The sequence below is a fragment of the Serinus canaria genome, chromosome 2 (genome assembly GCF_022539315.1).
Source record: "Serinus canaria isolate serCan28SL12 chromosome 2, serCan2020, whole genome shotgun sequence".
Classification (NCBI taxonomy): Eukaryota; Metazoa; Chordata; class Aves; order Passeriformes; family Fringillidae; genus Serinus; species Serinus canaria.
Genome location: NC_066315.1, coordinates 34,706,984 through 34,722,629, shown reverse-complemented (window position 1 = coordinate 34,722,629; position 15,646 = coordinate 34,706,984). Strand labels below are relative to the sequence as shown.

The 15,646-nt window shown below is 44.4% G+C and overlaps 1 protein-coding gene across 1 annotated transcript; it reads left to right on the top strand.

Annotated features, from left to right (window-relative positions):
- The first annotated feature begins 333 nt into the window (after positions 1–333).
- Positions 334–3,982, top strand: TRIL (TLR4 interactor with leucine rich repeats). Its single transcript, XM_050971422.1, has one exon. It carries the CDS (start codon positions 470–472, stop codon positions 2,669–2,671), a length of 2,202 nt encoding a protein of 733 aa, XP_050827379.1. The 5' UTR covers positions 334–469; the 3' UTR covers positions 2,672–3,982.
- Positions 3,983–15,646: the final 11,664 nt, after the last annotated feature.

The following is a 15,646-nucleotide window of genomic DNA, read 5'->3' as shown; positions in this document are numbered from 1 at the left end:
CCAGGGCACAGTGTGGGAAGTACGAATTTCCGCTGAGTTTTCTCGGCAACTTTCGGAGCTCGTCTTTCTCCCGCTCCCCGCTCCGCCCGCCGCCCCCTGCCGTCCCCTCCCCGCCCGTCCCCTCCGCCCCTGGGAGAGCCGGCCGGCGGAGCAGCCGCCCCGCTCCGCTCCGCAGCGCGCCCGCCCCCCGCGGCAGCGCCGGCTCCGCCACCGCCGCCCCGCAGCCCGTGGGCCGCGAGGGGCGGCAGAGCCCGGGCGACGGCCCCGGCAGCGCTCCCGCCCGCCCCGGCCGAGCCCATGGTGCCGGGCACTGCGACCTGCAGCCGCCGCCGCCGCGCCTGCCTGCCCGGTGCGGAGCTCAGCCCGGCGCGGAGCAGAGGAGGGGCCCATTAGCAGCCGCGGAGGAGGCGGAGGGGATGCCGGAGAGACACAAAGCCGGCGGGGGAAGCAGCCCACGGCTCGTCCCGGGATGGGGGCGCCGCGCCGGGTCCGCCTGATGCTGCTGCCGCGGGTGCTCTGGGGCTCCGTCCCCCTCATCCTCCTGCTGCTGCCCGCGGCCGAGCCCATCTGCCCCGAGCCATGCGACTGCCAGCAGCACCAGCACCTCCTCTGCACCAACCGGGGCCTGCGCTCCGTGCCCAAGACTGCCGAGCCGCAGGATATCCTCACCTACAGCCTCGGGGGCAACTTCATCGCCAACATCTCCGCCTTCGACTTCCACCGCCTGGCAGGGCTCCAGCGCCTGGACCTGCAGTACAACCGGATTCGCTCGCTGCACCCCAAGGCCTTTGAGCGCCTGGAGCGGCTAGAGGAGCTTTATTTGGGCAACAACCTGCTGCCAGCACTGGCCCCCGGCACACTCAGCACCCTGGCCAAGCTGCGCATCCTCTACGTGAACGCCAACGAGATCGGCCGTCTCAGCGCTGCCTCCTTCTCTGGCCTCGACAGCCTTGTCAAGCTGCGGCTGGATGGCAACGAGCTGGGCTCGCTGGGCGATTCCACTTTCTCAGGGCTGCCAAACTTACTCTATCTGCACCTGGAGTCCAACCGCATCCGCTGGCTGAGTCGCGGTGCCTTCACTGGCCTGGCCAAGTTGCGCTTCCTCGACCTCTCAGGGAACCAGCAGAGCTCCCTTCGCCACCCAGACATCTTTGGGCCGCTGCGCTCCCTTCACACCCTGCTGCTGGCCAGCAACAGCCTGCGGCAGCTCACAGGGGGGCTCTTCCAGCACCTGCCCGGCTTGGCAAAGCTCTCACTCAGCGGCAACCGACTGTCTCACCTGGCCCCGGATGCTTTCAGGGGCCTGGGCTCGCTGAAGGAGCTGCGCCTGGAGGGGAACCTGCTGAGCCACCTACCTGCCACCCTACTGGAGCCGCTGGACAGCCTGGAGGCACTGGATCTGAGCCGCAATGCACTGACCGCCCTGCACCCAGCCGCCTTCGGCCGCCTCGGCCGCTTGCGGGAGCTCAGCCTGCGGGACAACGCACTGGCCACGCTCCCCGGCGAGCTCTTCGCCTCCAGCCTGTCCCTCTACCGCCTGGAGCTGGAAGGGAACGCCTGGAGCTGCGATTGCCGCCTTCGCGGCCTCAAGCGCTGGCTGTCGGCCTGGCACTCCCAGGGCCGCCTGCTCACCGTCTTCGTGCAGTGCCACCTGCCACCCGCCCTGGCCGGCAAGTACCTCGACTACGTGCAAGACGCCCAGCTGCCGCTGCCGCAGGACGGCGGCCCCTGCCCCGATGGTGCCTCTCCCTCCCCGCCATCTCCCGAGGGACTTGGTGGCAACAACAGTGCAGCGGGGCTGCCCCCAGGGCCACCGCCGGCCGCCTCCACCGCCCGCCTGATGATGGGGGTGCCCATAGCCGCCAGCCCCACGCCGGCACCGCTGCCCAGTGCAGCGGCGTGGCCCCGACGGGCCGGTGCCGCCGGGGTCCCGCCGCTGGTGTCCGACCCGTGCGACTTCAACAAGCTGTTCCTGCACAACCTGTCGGTGGAGGCGGTGGGCTCCAGCTGGGTGACGGTGCGCTGGGCCGTGCGGCCTCACCGCAGCCCCCGCCTGCTGGGGCCGGCGCGATTCCGCCTCCTCTTCGACCGCTTCGGCGCCGCCGTCAAATTCCAGCGCTTCGTGTACCTGCCGGAGCGCGGGGAGCCGGCGGCCACGCTGCGGGAGCTCCGCCCGGACACCCCCTACCTCGTGTGCGTCGAGGGCGTCCTGGGCGGCCGCGTGTGCCCGGTGGCGCCGCGGGACCACTGCGCGGGGCTGGTCACCCTGCCCGAGGGCGGCACCGCGGCGGCGGCGGCGGCGGGCGGGCCCCGCGGCCCCGACCAGCAGCTGCTCACGCTGGTGCTGCTGGCGGTGAACGCGCTGCTGCTGCTGGCGGCTCTGGCCGCCTGGGCCGCCCGCCTGCTGCGCAAGAAGGTGCTGGGCCGGCGGCGTCGGAAGTCGGCCCCGGTCCACGTGCGGCAGCTCTACTCCACACGCCGCCCGCTCCGCTCCATGGGCACCGGAGTCTCCGCCGACTTCTCGGGCTTCCAGTCCCACCGGCCGCCCCGCGGCGCCGCCGCCTGCGCCCTCAGCGAGGCCGACCTCATCGAGTTCCCCTGCGAGCGCTTCATGGACAGCGGCAGCGGCCGGCACGGCGATGAGCACCTGCTGCAGCGCTTCGCCGACTGAGCCCGCCGGGGCCCGCGGCGGGGGAAGGCGGACGCCGCTCTGCGAAGGGATGGTGCGGGCCCAGGGGTCGCGGCCTCCGAGGGGATGGTGCGGCTCCGTGGCTGCGTTCAGCCGCCCTTGCTGCGGGTCGGGGCTGAGGCTTCCTGTGGGATGGGGTTTCTTCTTGCGGCGCCTCACCGTTTTGTCAGGAATCGTCGCTAACCCAAGGAAAAACCCTGACAGGCGGCAACCGTGCGTTGCCATGAGGAGCAAACGGCAGGAGCTGCTGCCAACAGCAGCCAGTGCCTCCCTTAAGGAAATTCAGAGCTGTTAATTTAAGTGTGCTATTTTACAGGTGGTTTCCTCCGACTGCAGGTTGGGAACAAGTTCCAGTGAGCGGCCTGACCCTGTATGAGGAGCTTTGAACAGGTCTTTTCCAAGGCACCAGCCCTTCCTAATCAAAAATTTGGATCGAGGGTCGTCTTTTCATGGAGCTGTTTGCAACCAAGGAGTTGTCTGGAGGGCTGGAAGTGTAGGGGTTTTTGCTCAATGGTTTGAAGGCTGTGCCGTTTCAACTCAAACCGAATGTGAGGCAATTTAATGTGCACAAGTGTGCTTTTATACTTTTCTGTAAACGAGAAACAATAATGCAGCTGGTTAGTTCTACAGGAATATATTGCTGACACCACTAAGAAAAAACTAACAGTTTTTTGTAGAATGTTTACAAATGAGCTATTTTTAAATTGTTTTTGAATAAATACTGCTTGGTACTTGTACACGTTAATGTGTGCTGTAGTTGTCTGGGTCCATGATGGTCAGCAGATCACTGACCCTCACATAATCCATCTTCATTTCTAAATGGGTGGGTGCAGAGGTGAACTATTGATGGATAAATAATCATTGGTGCCTTATTTCAGAAACAATAATAGGTGAGAATATTTCAGGAATGTGAAACAATCTTTATCCTAACAGGCAATTCTCTCCTAGCCTTAGCCTACTAAAGTTAGAAGCTTTATGTACCTCACTGTGAAATAAAACATTTTGTGTATTAATCTAGATTATGTGTTTTGTGTAGCTGGGTGAGTAATGCTAGAGTTAAACCCTTATGCAGTAGTATATAATGTTTGAATTGTTTTGGTTTGTTGGTTGTTGTGGTTTTTTTTTTTTTTAATTAGGATTTTGCTTTTGGTTTCAGAGCAATGCTAATCATTTTATGGTCAGTTGCTCTCTACTTCTCAGACTTTTTCCTAAATATTTACAGAATGTGGTCCTGTTATTACAAAATATGGTGATTTAGTTTACATTAATAATTCTCTCTGTGTGGTCTACAAATGAGCTAGGTAAAGAGGTCCAAATCGGGATTGCACTTTAAATGCAAATCTTTTAGATGGAGTTTAGTAAAGTGCTGAGACCATTGATACAACTTCTGCTCCTTTGAATTTAATGTGCAACCTCAGATGAACTCTTGTGGAACTGAATGGCTTGAAAGAAGTGTTAATGTACTATGGAGACATTTGTCACAATATCATGCATTCATTGCTGACCCGAGGTGTTCGTGACTACAAGTTGTTTATTACCATAATTGCAAGTAAGCAATTTGGAGGTTTTCTCTCTTTTTTTTTTCTTTTCATTTTTTTCAGATGAACAAGTGTTTACAAAAGATACCATAGTAACTGGTACCTTCAGTTGGAGTTCAATGACTGAATAGAGAGAAAAGACTTTATGTTCTGTGGGAGGGAGTGTAGAGATCATTTGCCTTAATCTTTGTATTTTCCATGGAGAAAGAAAAAAGTCGAAGTCTTGTTTCTTGGGTCAGTAGCAAGAAATCCTTTGGGATTTCATTTTGACAGGCTGTAGTTTTCATGAATATCAGGGGCTAAACTCGGTCGTCAGTGTATAGATTAAAATTCATTGCAATAGACACCATGTTGAATGGAATTAAAATTGAGGGAATGCAGTATCAGGTTTCATTTTTTGTTAAGAATTTAAAATTTCTGTTCTTTTGGACGCCTGGGTGCTTTTGGCCATTTATGATTGTGGAATACACCACTGTTTGTTGTTAGAAAGGCAGTGGGATTATTGAGTAAAGCTGTGTATCACACTAACGTTAGCTCTATCACTGGATATTCTTCCAATGGGAGATGCATAGATGCTGTACATGGTTATAGTCAATTGTCAATAAATCCATTTGCTGAAAGAAAATTTGTGTCTTACCTTGTATCTCATCAAGCATCCTTCTTCAATCATAGATTGGCTGTAACTTCTTCATTTGATGAGCATGAGGGCTCTGGACAATGTCTCATCATTCTTTTAGTATCTTTTGATATAAAAGAAGATATATTATGTTTCCTATTTTGTTTTTAATATGTTTGGACAATGCAAACAGAAAAATAACTAAAATGGGCAGTTCTGAAACAAATAGACCACTGTCTCAAGGTAAGCTAATAAGGTGCTCTTACATCAGTGAACTATTGATCCTTTATGAGGAAAATTGAGAGAAAATGAGTGTTTGGGATCCTACCAGTAGTTTATGCCCTTTAGAAATTACAGTTCTGAGGGGTTTTCAGTATTATCAGGCTAATGATATCAGCGTGTCTTCTTCAGTATATGCATGTTGATCCAATTAAGAATTCAGTGCTTCTATTTGAATTTTTGCAAACATCTGGAGAAATGCTAGAATGAAATGGAACTGGCTTTTTTATTTCAACCTAGGAGAAGTAGATACATAGATATGCACAACAATAACAACAAAAAGAGTTAATAGTATGAAGCTGTTGGCTTTTTAAAAGCCACAACTTCTGCAACTCTAGGAATACTTACAGGCCTTGTCTGCAGATATTACTTGCAGCATCTTTGCAGGGAGGGAACATTACTAGCAGGTGGTTGAGGAAAGAAATGTCAGTGACCTTGAATAACTGAAAAATGTAAATATAACATAGCTCTGTTTTTACCAGTACTATTTATATGTATTTGGGTCTTTTTTAAAGTAAGCTCCTTCCTAAAGAACAACTGCAAAAACAGCACTTTCTAAATGGATGAATCTGCCCTCAATTTGTGCTAAAAATGTTTATCCTTCTAGCAGAAATAGATTTTTACTGCTGTGTCCTCTCATGGAATGCATGCAGCTCAGGGAAGAGTGAACTGAGTACTGTTCTGATGAGTAATTACTGAACATGGCATATATCAAAGATTAAAAATCACCAAAATACTGCCCCATCAAATTAAGTGGGCTGCTGCTGGAGGGTCTGCAAGAGGTACCAGGGCTTCCCTAGTGTCAGCACTGCCTGATTTGGCACAGTCACCTCCTGCTCCCCCTCATCAATTCCTGACTTCATCCAGCTGGCATGGTTGGTTGTGCAGCTGGAAGGTAAACTGTGAAACTGATCCATCTGGAAAATAACCTTTCCTAGCACCTCCCCTCTCCCCCATTTTTCATCCAGCTCAGTTTCTTTGATTCTGCTTAACTCACACAAGTACTGGGTGTGGAGTTCAGAGGCAGGAAAAAACAGTGAAGGATGGAAAGCTGCTGGGCAATCTCAGTTAGTCTTGACATTCAGTCTGGCCACAGTCTAAGAAAATCTGGGCTATTCACATTAGAGAAAAATCTTCTGTAGATGATCAGGCTTCACTGGAAATTAATTATGATCTGCAGAATTGAAAATGCTTAGAACTTCTCTTTAAGATCCTAGAAATATTGAGGTTACAGCATGGGGCTAGAGAGAAACAATCGGGAGAGAAGAGAGGTACAATGGTGTCAGTGAATGTCTGCATGTGGATGAATGCCCCTTGTCAAAAAGCACTGCTTGACTATCAGAGCCTAAACTAGCACAGTTAAATTTATAAAAATGTTGATTTCTTTATGCTGTGCTGTTTACTTTTCACAATGCACTGCAAGTGCCTCATTTTTAAATATCAACATTTGAACCCTTAGAAGAAGGGACTGGGTAAAATTTGCATGTCTCTTTTGCCTTCTCCTTTCTGCTCTTTCCTGGAAGAGATTTGAAAAATGAGGATTTGGGAGGAAAAAAAAGTCTGCTCCAAGATATTTATTTGTCTACTTATCAGGATATTTATTTAACTAGTAAATAAACATTCTGATCATTGGGGATGAGTCTACAAAACTAATTTGTTTCCATGACAGTATACATGTTTGTAGAAAACTCCACCAGTGAATGAGAGAAATACTACTTGATTTCCCAAAACCTGGCTGCTCCCACTAATTCATGTTTCTCTGGCCACCAAGGGTGTACATATGTTGTGTAAGATCCATGAACGAAGCTTTGATTTAAAGAGATATTTTTAAAATTGAAATTAATTCATTAAATCCAACAAATTATGCATGCATAAGGATGTACTTGATTTTTTCATGTGGGCAACTCCTTTGAGATAAGTTGTTTCATAAATGTTGAATCTATAATCTGATATTTTCTAAGTAGAAATGAGGAATAAGTATTAGGAAACAGTGTGTTCTGGATGTTGGATTTATCCTTTTTGCTCCATGCTAAATATAGCATTGTTTTGGCAGCCTGTCCAAATACTGATGTTGTATTTTTCTCCATAAAAAGTTGAGTTTTCTCAAGTGCATACTTTAATTCCCATAGAAATTAAATTCCTGTAGAAAAATAGTCAATTGTCCTTAAACACAAATATTTATCTTAGTATCATTGTACATGACTTTATTTATAGAGATGCTCCTTGATAAGTCTTTTTAAATAAATTGATATCTCATTGTTTTTACAAACAAGACCATAACAATTAGAATGAATAATACAGAATGAATAAATAGTTGGAAAAAAAATGTTTCAAACATAATAGATATTTACTACCAAAAAGGGAATCTGACACTTTAAAGAGACTTTATGAGTTTTTATACTGTGACGCACATCTCCTTTCTTGTTGGATTTTTAATGGTAAATTTATTTATAGTTTGATAATCTAGGTTTAATAATTCTATGATGTAGAAATAAACTGTTTATTGTCCAGAAATGGGAAGACCCCCACATAAATAAATCACAGAAGCTACTGAGTGTGAAAAAGAAAGTTGGCATACTGTTAAAAGTATTTATTCTCACCAAAGTATAACCTGATTTTTCATTGCAAAGTGCATTTGAAGCTGTTGCCAAGTAAAGCAGTCCTTAGCTAATAAATTGTGGTGTTTCTTGACTTCAGATAAAGGCGTAATCCTGTTCTTTACTTTATTGAGGTGGGCTTTTTTTTTTTATGTCCAGACAAACATAATCTCTAATCACTTCTTTTCCCCCAAATATTTCAATTTTGTGTATATTCAGTATTTCAAAATACTTTATTGCACTTCTGAGATCCACCCACGTGGAACCTGTACCAAGAGAGAATCTGAACAAACATTAAAGCAATCTGTCAGTCAACATATGCATAGCACTTTGTAATGTAGCAAGTGCTCAGAGGTTGTGAAGTGAGTGGTTTATATTTTAGAATATTGTGAGAATGAATGCCCAACAAAACATTCATGCAGAGTCACAGCTGTGCCTTCTAGTGATGGCAAATGTCTTACTGTAATGTAGCACCTGATACATCAATCTGGGCTGGTCTAGTTCATTTTGCTTTGCCATGTGAGACTAGGAAAAAACCAAACTTGACTATAGGACAAGAATTCAAGGAAATAGAGCAGATAAGCTTTTTGTGAAGTCCTTGGCAAAAATCCTTAGCCAGCATTTTCCTGGTTCACTTATCTTCTCATGTGTGCAATTTGTTTCATTGTCATTAGTTCAGTGTATGTTTGTTTACTTGTAGTAAATATTTAGAAGTAATTTGAATAGCTGAAGAAGGCTTGGATAAATATAATAGATAGAAATCATATACAGAAAGATAATGAGACAAGTTTTCTCACTGAGAGATTGATTTATCTCCTAAGGGACAAATAGATCAGGGATGTTGTCTTTGAAATAAACCTGAATGTCAGTTTAAGTCAATAAAGGAATATTCTTTCTGTGGAATATGAAGAAGGTAGGAAGGTTGTAAGCAGTTGCATAGTGTTCTAATTTAATTCCTTGCCAACAAGAGCCAAGATAGGCATTTGTTCACAAATTATATTACATGGAGATACACGTGTATCCTATCTGGATCCAGAAAAGTTCACTGAAATTGTATCTGTGATTCATTGTTACACTGCTGTACTTCCTCCTGACTGTGAGAAAGACCTCTTTTGATATGTCCAAATCCATATTTTAGTACAATCTTTAGCCTCTCATCTGTCATTGTACCATTGACATACCTATGATTTTACCATTTATTTTACTCGTCTTGCTAAATATTTAAACATTGAAGTTAAAATTTTAAAGTTGCTCAGAATTGTAGCAGCCTCCATCTGACTGCTGTAAAACAATTTGAAGCAGAGGGGGTTACACAGTAGTGATACCAGTCGGATGAAAGGTCAAAAAACATTTCACTGTAGAGGAACACTCTCAGGATAAGAATGGTTTCAGGAAAAAAAATGTTGTTTATAACTGAAGGATAAGATGGTTTATTTGCCGTTACTATGTCACGATCTAAATCTTGAACAAGCATGCTGCAAGACAGGGAGCATATGTTAGACTTATGAGACAGTTTGGAGTGTTGCTCAGTACATACAACAGATGTTCTAGCTTGCCTTTTTCTTGTCTTTTTTTTTTTTTTTTTCAGCAACAGCTTAATCCTTCTTCTGTCTTCACTCCATGAGAGTGAAAAGACTTCAAGACTCTCAATGTAGGGACCCATCAGTAATAGGACTGTGGTGATGGAATTAATTGTATTGGAGGACTGTGATCTTAAGTCGTTCAGCTTAAAAAGAAATACATAACTTCTCAGATCTGATCAAATTGGAGAGATGAACTTTAGTGTTAGCTGACATGGAAATGTCTGTCTCAGCTGATCATTACCAAAGAGGGACAATCTTTCACAAGCATTACTGTAAGTTGTTAACTCAGATATTTAAAGACATTACCATAAGGACCCAGTTAATTAATTTTCTCTGAACCAAATTTCTCCTCTTCCTCTTGTTGCCTAAAATCATTTAATTTAAAACATATTTCCAAAACTTTTGGGTTTTTTTTTACTCCCAGTATCACTCCTGCAATAGGAATTTGTGGTATAAAACCCTGTTGCAGCTTTTTAATGCAAGGGTAGCAGAAATAACTCAAAGCTGTCTGTACTCACTGAGTTCAATATGAAAATGAATGAAGTAGTAGACGAGCCAAAAATCTGGAACTTCCCAGTGGTTCCTGTAAGCCTGGTGAAGGTGCTGGGATCCTTGCTGTAGAGTTCTACTGGTGCCTTCCACCAGTGTGCTCTTCCTGTGTGGCACTACCTTCTTCTGGCATCTTACTTCTTGGCATTGGGACTTTTTTCAAGAAATTTGGGGCATTCAGGCCAGCAGATGTTTATTTTTTTCCTATCTCATTTTTGAACTCTATATAATGGGAGTTTGTTTTGTTTTATCTGTTCTGAAATAAGAGATAACAGCCATTTACAGCCTACAGATAACAGCCAAAATGCAATCTGTTCTTAGTAAGAAAAGGAAGGAATATTGAATTTTCAATAAATGCAGCTTAAAATGAAGTTATTTTGTTCAGGAATGATTTGTGATTGGAATGGTTCACTGGGATCCCACTGATACTATTCTGCTGCATAAAGTGCAGAGCCTTTTGGTTTTCCTGCTAGGATATATCCCTAAAAACCTGAGGCTGTAGAGGTCCAGCAGACCTTCCTTCCATTTCTGTGGCTCAAGTGGAAAACAGATTCTGGCTCAGCATCTCTTGTCACCAGAATGGCTAAAAACTTTATTTATTCTATAACATATGTATTGACCTAAGCTGATTTGGTAACTGGAGAGCTATAAATAGTATTCACACTAAAGGGAACATCAAAACCGTAACATTTTTGAAGATGAAGTCTTCTTAGTTTTCCTCTGTAAAATTGAAGTCAGCACAGGCTGAAGTAACTGGCAGTTTGCTGAAGGTGCTAACAGCTCTTTGAGGTGTTTCTAGTTTATAATTGGGTGCATTTTCAAATAGTCTCTCATATATTTTATTCAGAAGTATTTAGAATAAGTCCCAGGCAGAAAATACTAATGAATTCCAAACTGTTAGCTTCCAGTGATACTGATCTACTCAGATGTTGCATTCGTTTTTATTGGCACTTGCAAGTGCACCTGAGGCATACCTGAATTTCAGTCTGATCACATGCTTTTATCCAACCTGCTAAAATCACCTACCATTCCAATTAGCACAGCTGTACCTGTAAATCTTTGCCTTTCTCACTTACAAGTTTTTTACTTTTAGCCTTTTCACTTATACTGTGATAGAAAATCATCTTAATTTACAACCTCCTAGGCCTTGAGGTATGCAGTTGCTTATGAAACAGGAGAATTGGCAAATTTTCCAACCTTCCAAATACAGTCAAACTCTAACAATCAGAGCAGGTTTGTTTTGATTTTTGTTTCACACACAAACACCCACACCCTCATGGTAAAAACCATGATGAATGAGAGCTTTGCCATACACGACATTTGCCAAAGTCTACCAGAAGTGAGAGTAGTGGCAGGACTCAAACATGTGTGCACGAGAATAATCATTTGGCTATTCAGATTTGGAACACTACAAAATTTGAGCATGTGAAAAACATCCCTAGACCTGATTTCATACTTTAGGAGTTATAAGTTACTATATTGGGGGGGGGTTTCCCTGAAATATTGTCATCTTCACTATTTTATTTTGCTTCTCCACCTGGCTAGAGGCTTTTGGATTAATACAGTAAGAATGACTGGAATAGGTGTTTAAGGAGGCTGAGCATCCTCTCAATGTGTCTGAGAAGCTGGAGGTGCTTAAAAAATATGTTGCCTTACAAAATGTGCAAAATACAGATTTCAAGAGGCATCCAAGTTCAACATTATGGTCATTACACAGATAGCTGTCCAAATTCATGTGTTATACTCCTTGTATCTCTCACTGTGTCTCTCCTGTTATCCTCCTTGTATATCACTATTGGCTGCTCTTTGTTTCTCCTTGTGGTCTGAAATGAGGTGTCACGTTTTGTACCTCTTACTTTGTGTTTTGACCTGGTTCTTCTCAGGTTGCATTTTTCTGCAGCATGGCAAGTAAAAATATTGGGTGTTGTTTTTACGCAGTATCAAAAAAGTACAAGGAAAGAGGAATTATGAATTTAGGAAATGTGTTTCTTGCCTAAAGCTTTATCATTCAGCTGACAATAATGCAATCAGACAGCCCCAGTGATCTATGTGATCTATTTGGTCTGATTTTTCAGAACAACTGCTGGCCCTCCTGAGAGGGAAAAGCTGTCAGACTTCTGCTGTTCTATGTTTGTGATCTTTTCATTTTGGTTGAAACTAGTTTTCTAAGTTTCTTGACAGACAGAGGTAAAATCCTGACATACCTGGCCAGTGGCAGAGCTTTTTTCACCTGTGTGCATTTTCACTTCAAAGAGCTTGCATAGCTCCTGTTTTTCAGACAGTGCCCTTTGGACCAGAAGTGATCAAAATCTGGCAAGAACAGTCAGAAATTGATTGTTGTTCAGGAATCTGAATATTCAAAACAAGAGTAATTCATACATTATAAAGAGGAATTCTGAATCTGGCATGATTCTCTAAGGCACTCATTTCATTTTAGGCAGCTTCTCTTGCTGGTCTCCCCTGCAGCGCTCTCCCTCTGTCCCATGCCACCCCTCTGTGCACTGCTGGCATCAGCATGCACTTCTCAGAAGCCTTTGGCAGCTGATTTGCTTCTTGGGTTTTGGTTTGGGGTTTTTTCCTGCTGTATAATAGGCCTTGTCCATATGCCCTCCTTCTTCGCCTTTTCAGGTTTTTAAACATCAGGATTATGGCAACTGGGTCATAATAGCAGAGCTGCCAAAACTGAGTCATGACCTCTGTGTTTTGAAGTCAGGGGTCAGAGTTGATGTTTTATCTGCTTAACTGCAATGCTGAAACATTTTAAACAACCTTTGTTTCATAATTCCTCTGCCCTTTTAGTGTCCTCAAATGGTCAATTTACTCTTCTGAAAAAGTAAGTGGAGTTTTCCTGACTCATCTTTTCCATGTAAAGTCATTATGTCTGACCCATAAATACAAACTTCCAAAGAGCACATACTTTGCATCTGAAAAGGTCGGAATGGCATGTATTTTCCTGAGGGGACAAAAGTCCTCTCAATATATCCAGGAAGACTTTATTAACCATCCATTTAAAATTGCATGAAATTGTATATCACTTCACAAAAGGGATTGTTTTGGAGAACAGCATTGGATATAACTGAAACTATTATATATTAAAAACAAATTTAAACTACAGGATTAGAGCATAAATCCACAGTTGTTTATGAATCCTTCAGATAAAATAGTTATTCCTAGAATTTTTTTTTTTTTGTATTTTGGCAAATACATTGTGCCAAGCTGGTGTAGCTCAACTGACCCCAAGGCAGCCCAGTTTTTGCTAATTTCGATGGATCTAAATAAGACCTGAACTTGAGCCAATTTTTCTATTTTCCTGCTTCTGCTGCAAAATTTAGCTGTGGATATTAAGAAGAATTGGTGGTCCATTTAAATAGGAATCTGATTAAACAAATCAATTGTTTATCTCTTTCACATAACTGTGAAGCTATACTCTCATAATTGGTGAAGCAGTGTGTGAAACGAATTGATTTCCGGAAAATATTCATCTGTGATTCAGCTACACCCATTATGCTTCTTGGAATATCACACGGAAAATCAAGCTACCAAAAGGAAACATCTGTTTGTATCTAAAAACCCAAATATTTCTGAAGTTTAGCAACATGAATTCTTCTTGGGGCTGCCACCGCTTACATTCAGCTCTGGAGCAAATACCAGAAGGATACTTGAGGTGACCTTTTGTATCAGATTAAACAAAATGAGAAAACACTTGGCAATCACACTTCCTCTGCTAGGCCATGGGAAACAGCAGAGCAGAGGAACAGACACAGTAAAAACATATTAATTCAATCTCGTTTGCTTTAGAAGAGTCCAGCAGTGGAAGGAACAACTAACTGTGAAAAAACTGAGGTCCCTGTAATTAGGCACCTCTTGAAGACTGTCTAGATTGTCCTGACAAGGGCTATCTCAAGCAGCAATAAGACTGGAGGGGATGGAGAGAAACAAAGGACTAGAAAACATGATGAGAAATGGGTTTGTTTCAAAAGCTATTTCTTAGGGGGTGAACGTCCCAGTGGACTGCAGTTTTGGTATCAGTGTTCTTGTTGCATGTAAACATACTGGGTTTAAATTTCAGTGTTTCTTTAAAATACTGTGTGGATTTCAGAGTTCCCTGTGCCTCAGTTATTCTGTGACTCCCTTGTTTGTTGGTGTGCTAAGCAAAGCTGGTGAAGGGAAACAAATTTTAGTTTCCCAGTAAGGTTAAGCTGGCACAAACTTTTCAGAATGCTGTTAAAATGACAGCCCTGTTTGCTGATGGATGCTCATCCTCTCCATCTGTCCATCCAGACCACGCTGGGTAATAACACTACTAATAACATCCATTGCTGCTGCTTGCTGCTTGTTGGCAAGGCAACTGGGTTGTTTATTTGCATCTGACAATGCTCAAATGATAGGGATAGTCAGCTCTACTAAACAAATTATAGATCTATGATCAAAGGACATCCCACTCTAAAAGGTGAATGGATAAGACAGTCCTCAGGGAAGGGAGGATGAATGCAAATGTTTGCCTGTTATAATGATTTGCATTATTATGCAGTAGTCCTTAGTACACTAAGGACTCACTTAAGGAGGTTAAATCTTAGACCTTATGTGCAGTAGGAATTGCTTGGTTTGGTTTGCTCAAGCTGGTTGTTCAATACCACAGGTGATTCTCTACCTGTTGCAGCCTGCCTCCATGGTGCCTCGCTCTGTGCTGTTACCTTCTGTCCAGATCTCAGAGTCCTTCCCTGTGTGCAAGGGCTTAACATCTGCAGCCTTCTCCTGACTGGATGGGATGCTGTGGACCCCCGTCCTCCTCCTTCCAGAGGGGAGCAGCTGCAAGAAGAGTGGGAAGGAGGACATTGAGATTTCCACCGCAGCTGTATGTGGGCAAGGAGCCCAGGAGACCAACTGCAGCTTCCAGACCAGTTGTGCAGCCAATAGGCAGCAATGGGAAAACAAGAAAAGGGAGATTTTGCCTGGAGACAAAGCTTCAGCAACCACAAGAATGATGGCCAAACAAGGGCTTGGTGAGGAAAACAGGGTAGCAGCATGCAGAACCTTTGACCTTTGGGTTGTGAAAATTCAAGGCCAAAAGTGCTCATTGGGTTGTTTAGGCCAGCTGAATTGTTTCATTCTTCCATCTCTGTCTAACAGACAGGAGACAGATCTTCCTGTTTGCTTGGGTTTTTTTAGAAGAAAGGAATAGGAGTGTTTCAACTCTCTCACCACCCCATAACCCCCCTTGCCCATCTGTGCACTGAGTAGTCAGACCCCACTGAGGACAGAATTCTCTTGAAAAAATGGGGTCCACACAAACTGTAGGCTGCTGCCTCTGGCAGCAAAGTATCATAGCAGTAAGCAGATCTGAAGGCAGTTTAAATAGGACCACAGATTATTCCTGGCTCTGGGGCAGCTGGAAGGAGAGGTTCTACAGCCAAGTTCCATCTTTGCCATACAGCATTTCTCCTTCTCCATGAACAGGTTGCTGTAGGTTGCACTCACTTTCCCAGGCTCTTGGCATGAGACTTGCAGCTGTGGGTTGATGCTGTCAAATTACAAATAATGGCAAATATCACATTTCTTGGAAATAAAAGCAATTTCTTTAAAGCTGCTGAAAGTCATGGGAAACTTGCATTGCTGCATGAGGTCTATGTGTAAGCTCCCATCAGGGTGATGCTGCTGTTGCCTGGGTGCTATAGGATACTTTTTAACAAGTGAAGGTATATAGTCATGGAGTTCACTGATAAGAGAGACATGATGATATGTGGGCAGATACATAGAATTAAACTCAATTGTTATTTCAGCCACAAACCAAGAAA

Coding starts and splice junctions, on each gene's coding strand:
- TRIL (XM_050971422.1), top strand. CDS start 470: ATGGGGGCGCCGCGCCGGGTCCGCCTGATGCTGCTGCCGCGGGTGCTC.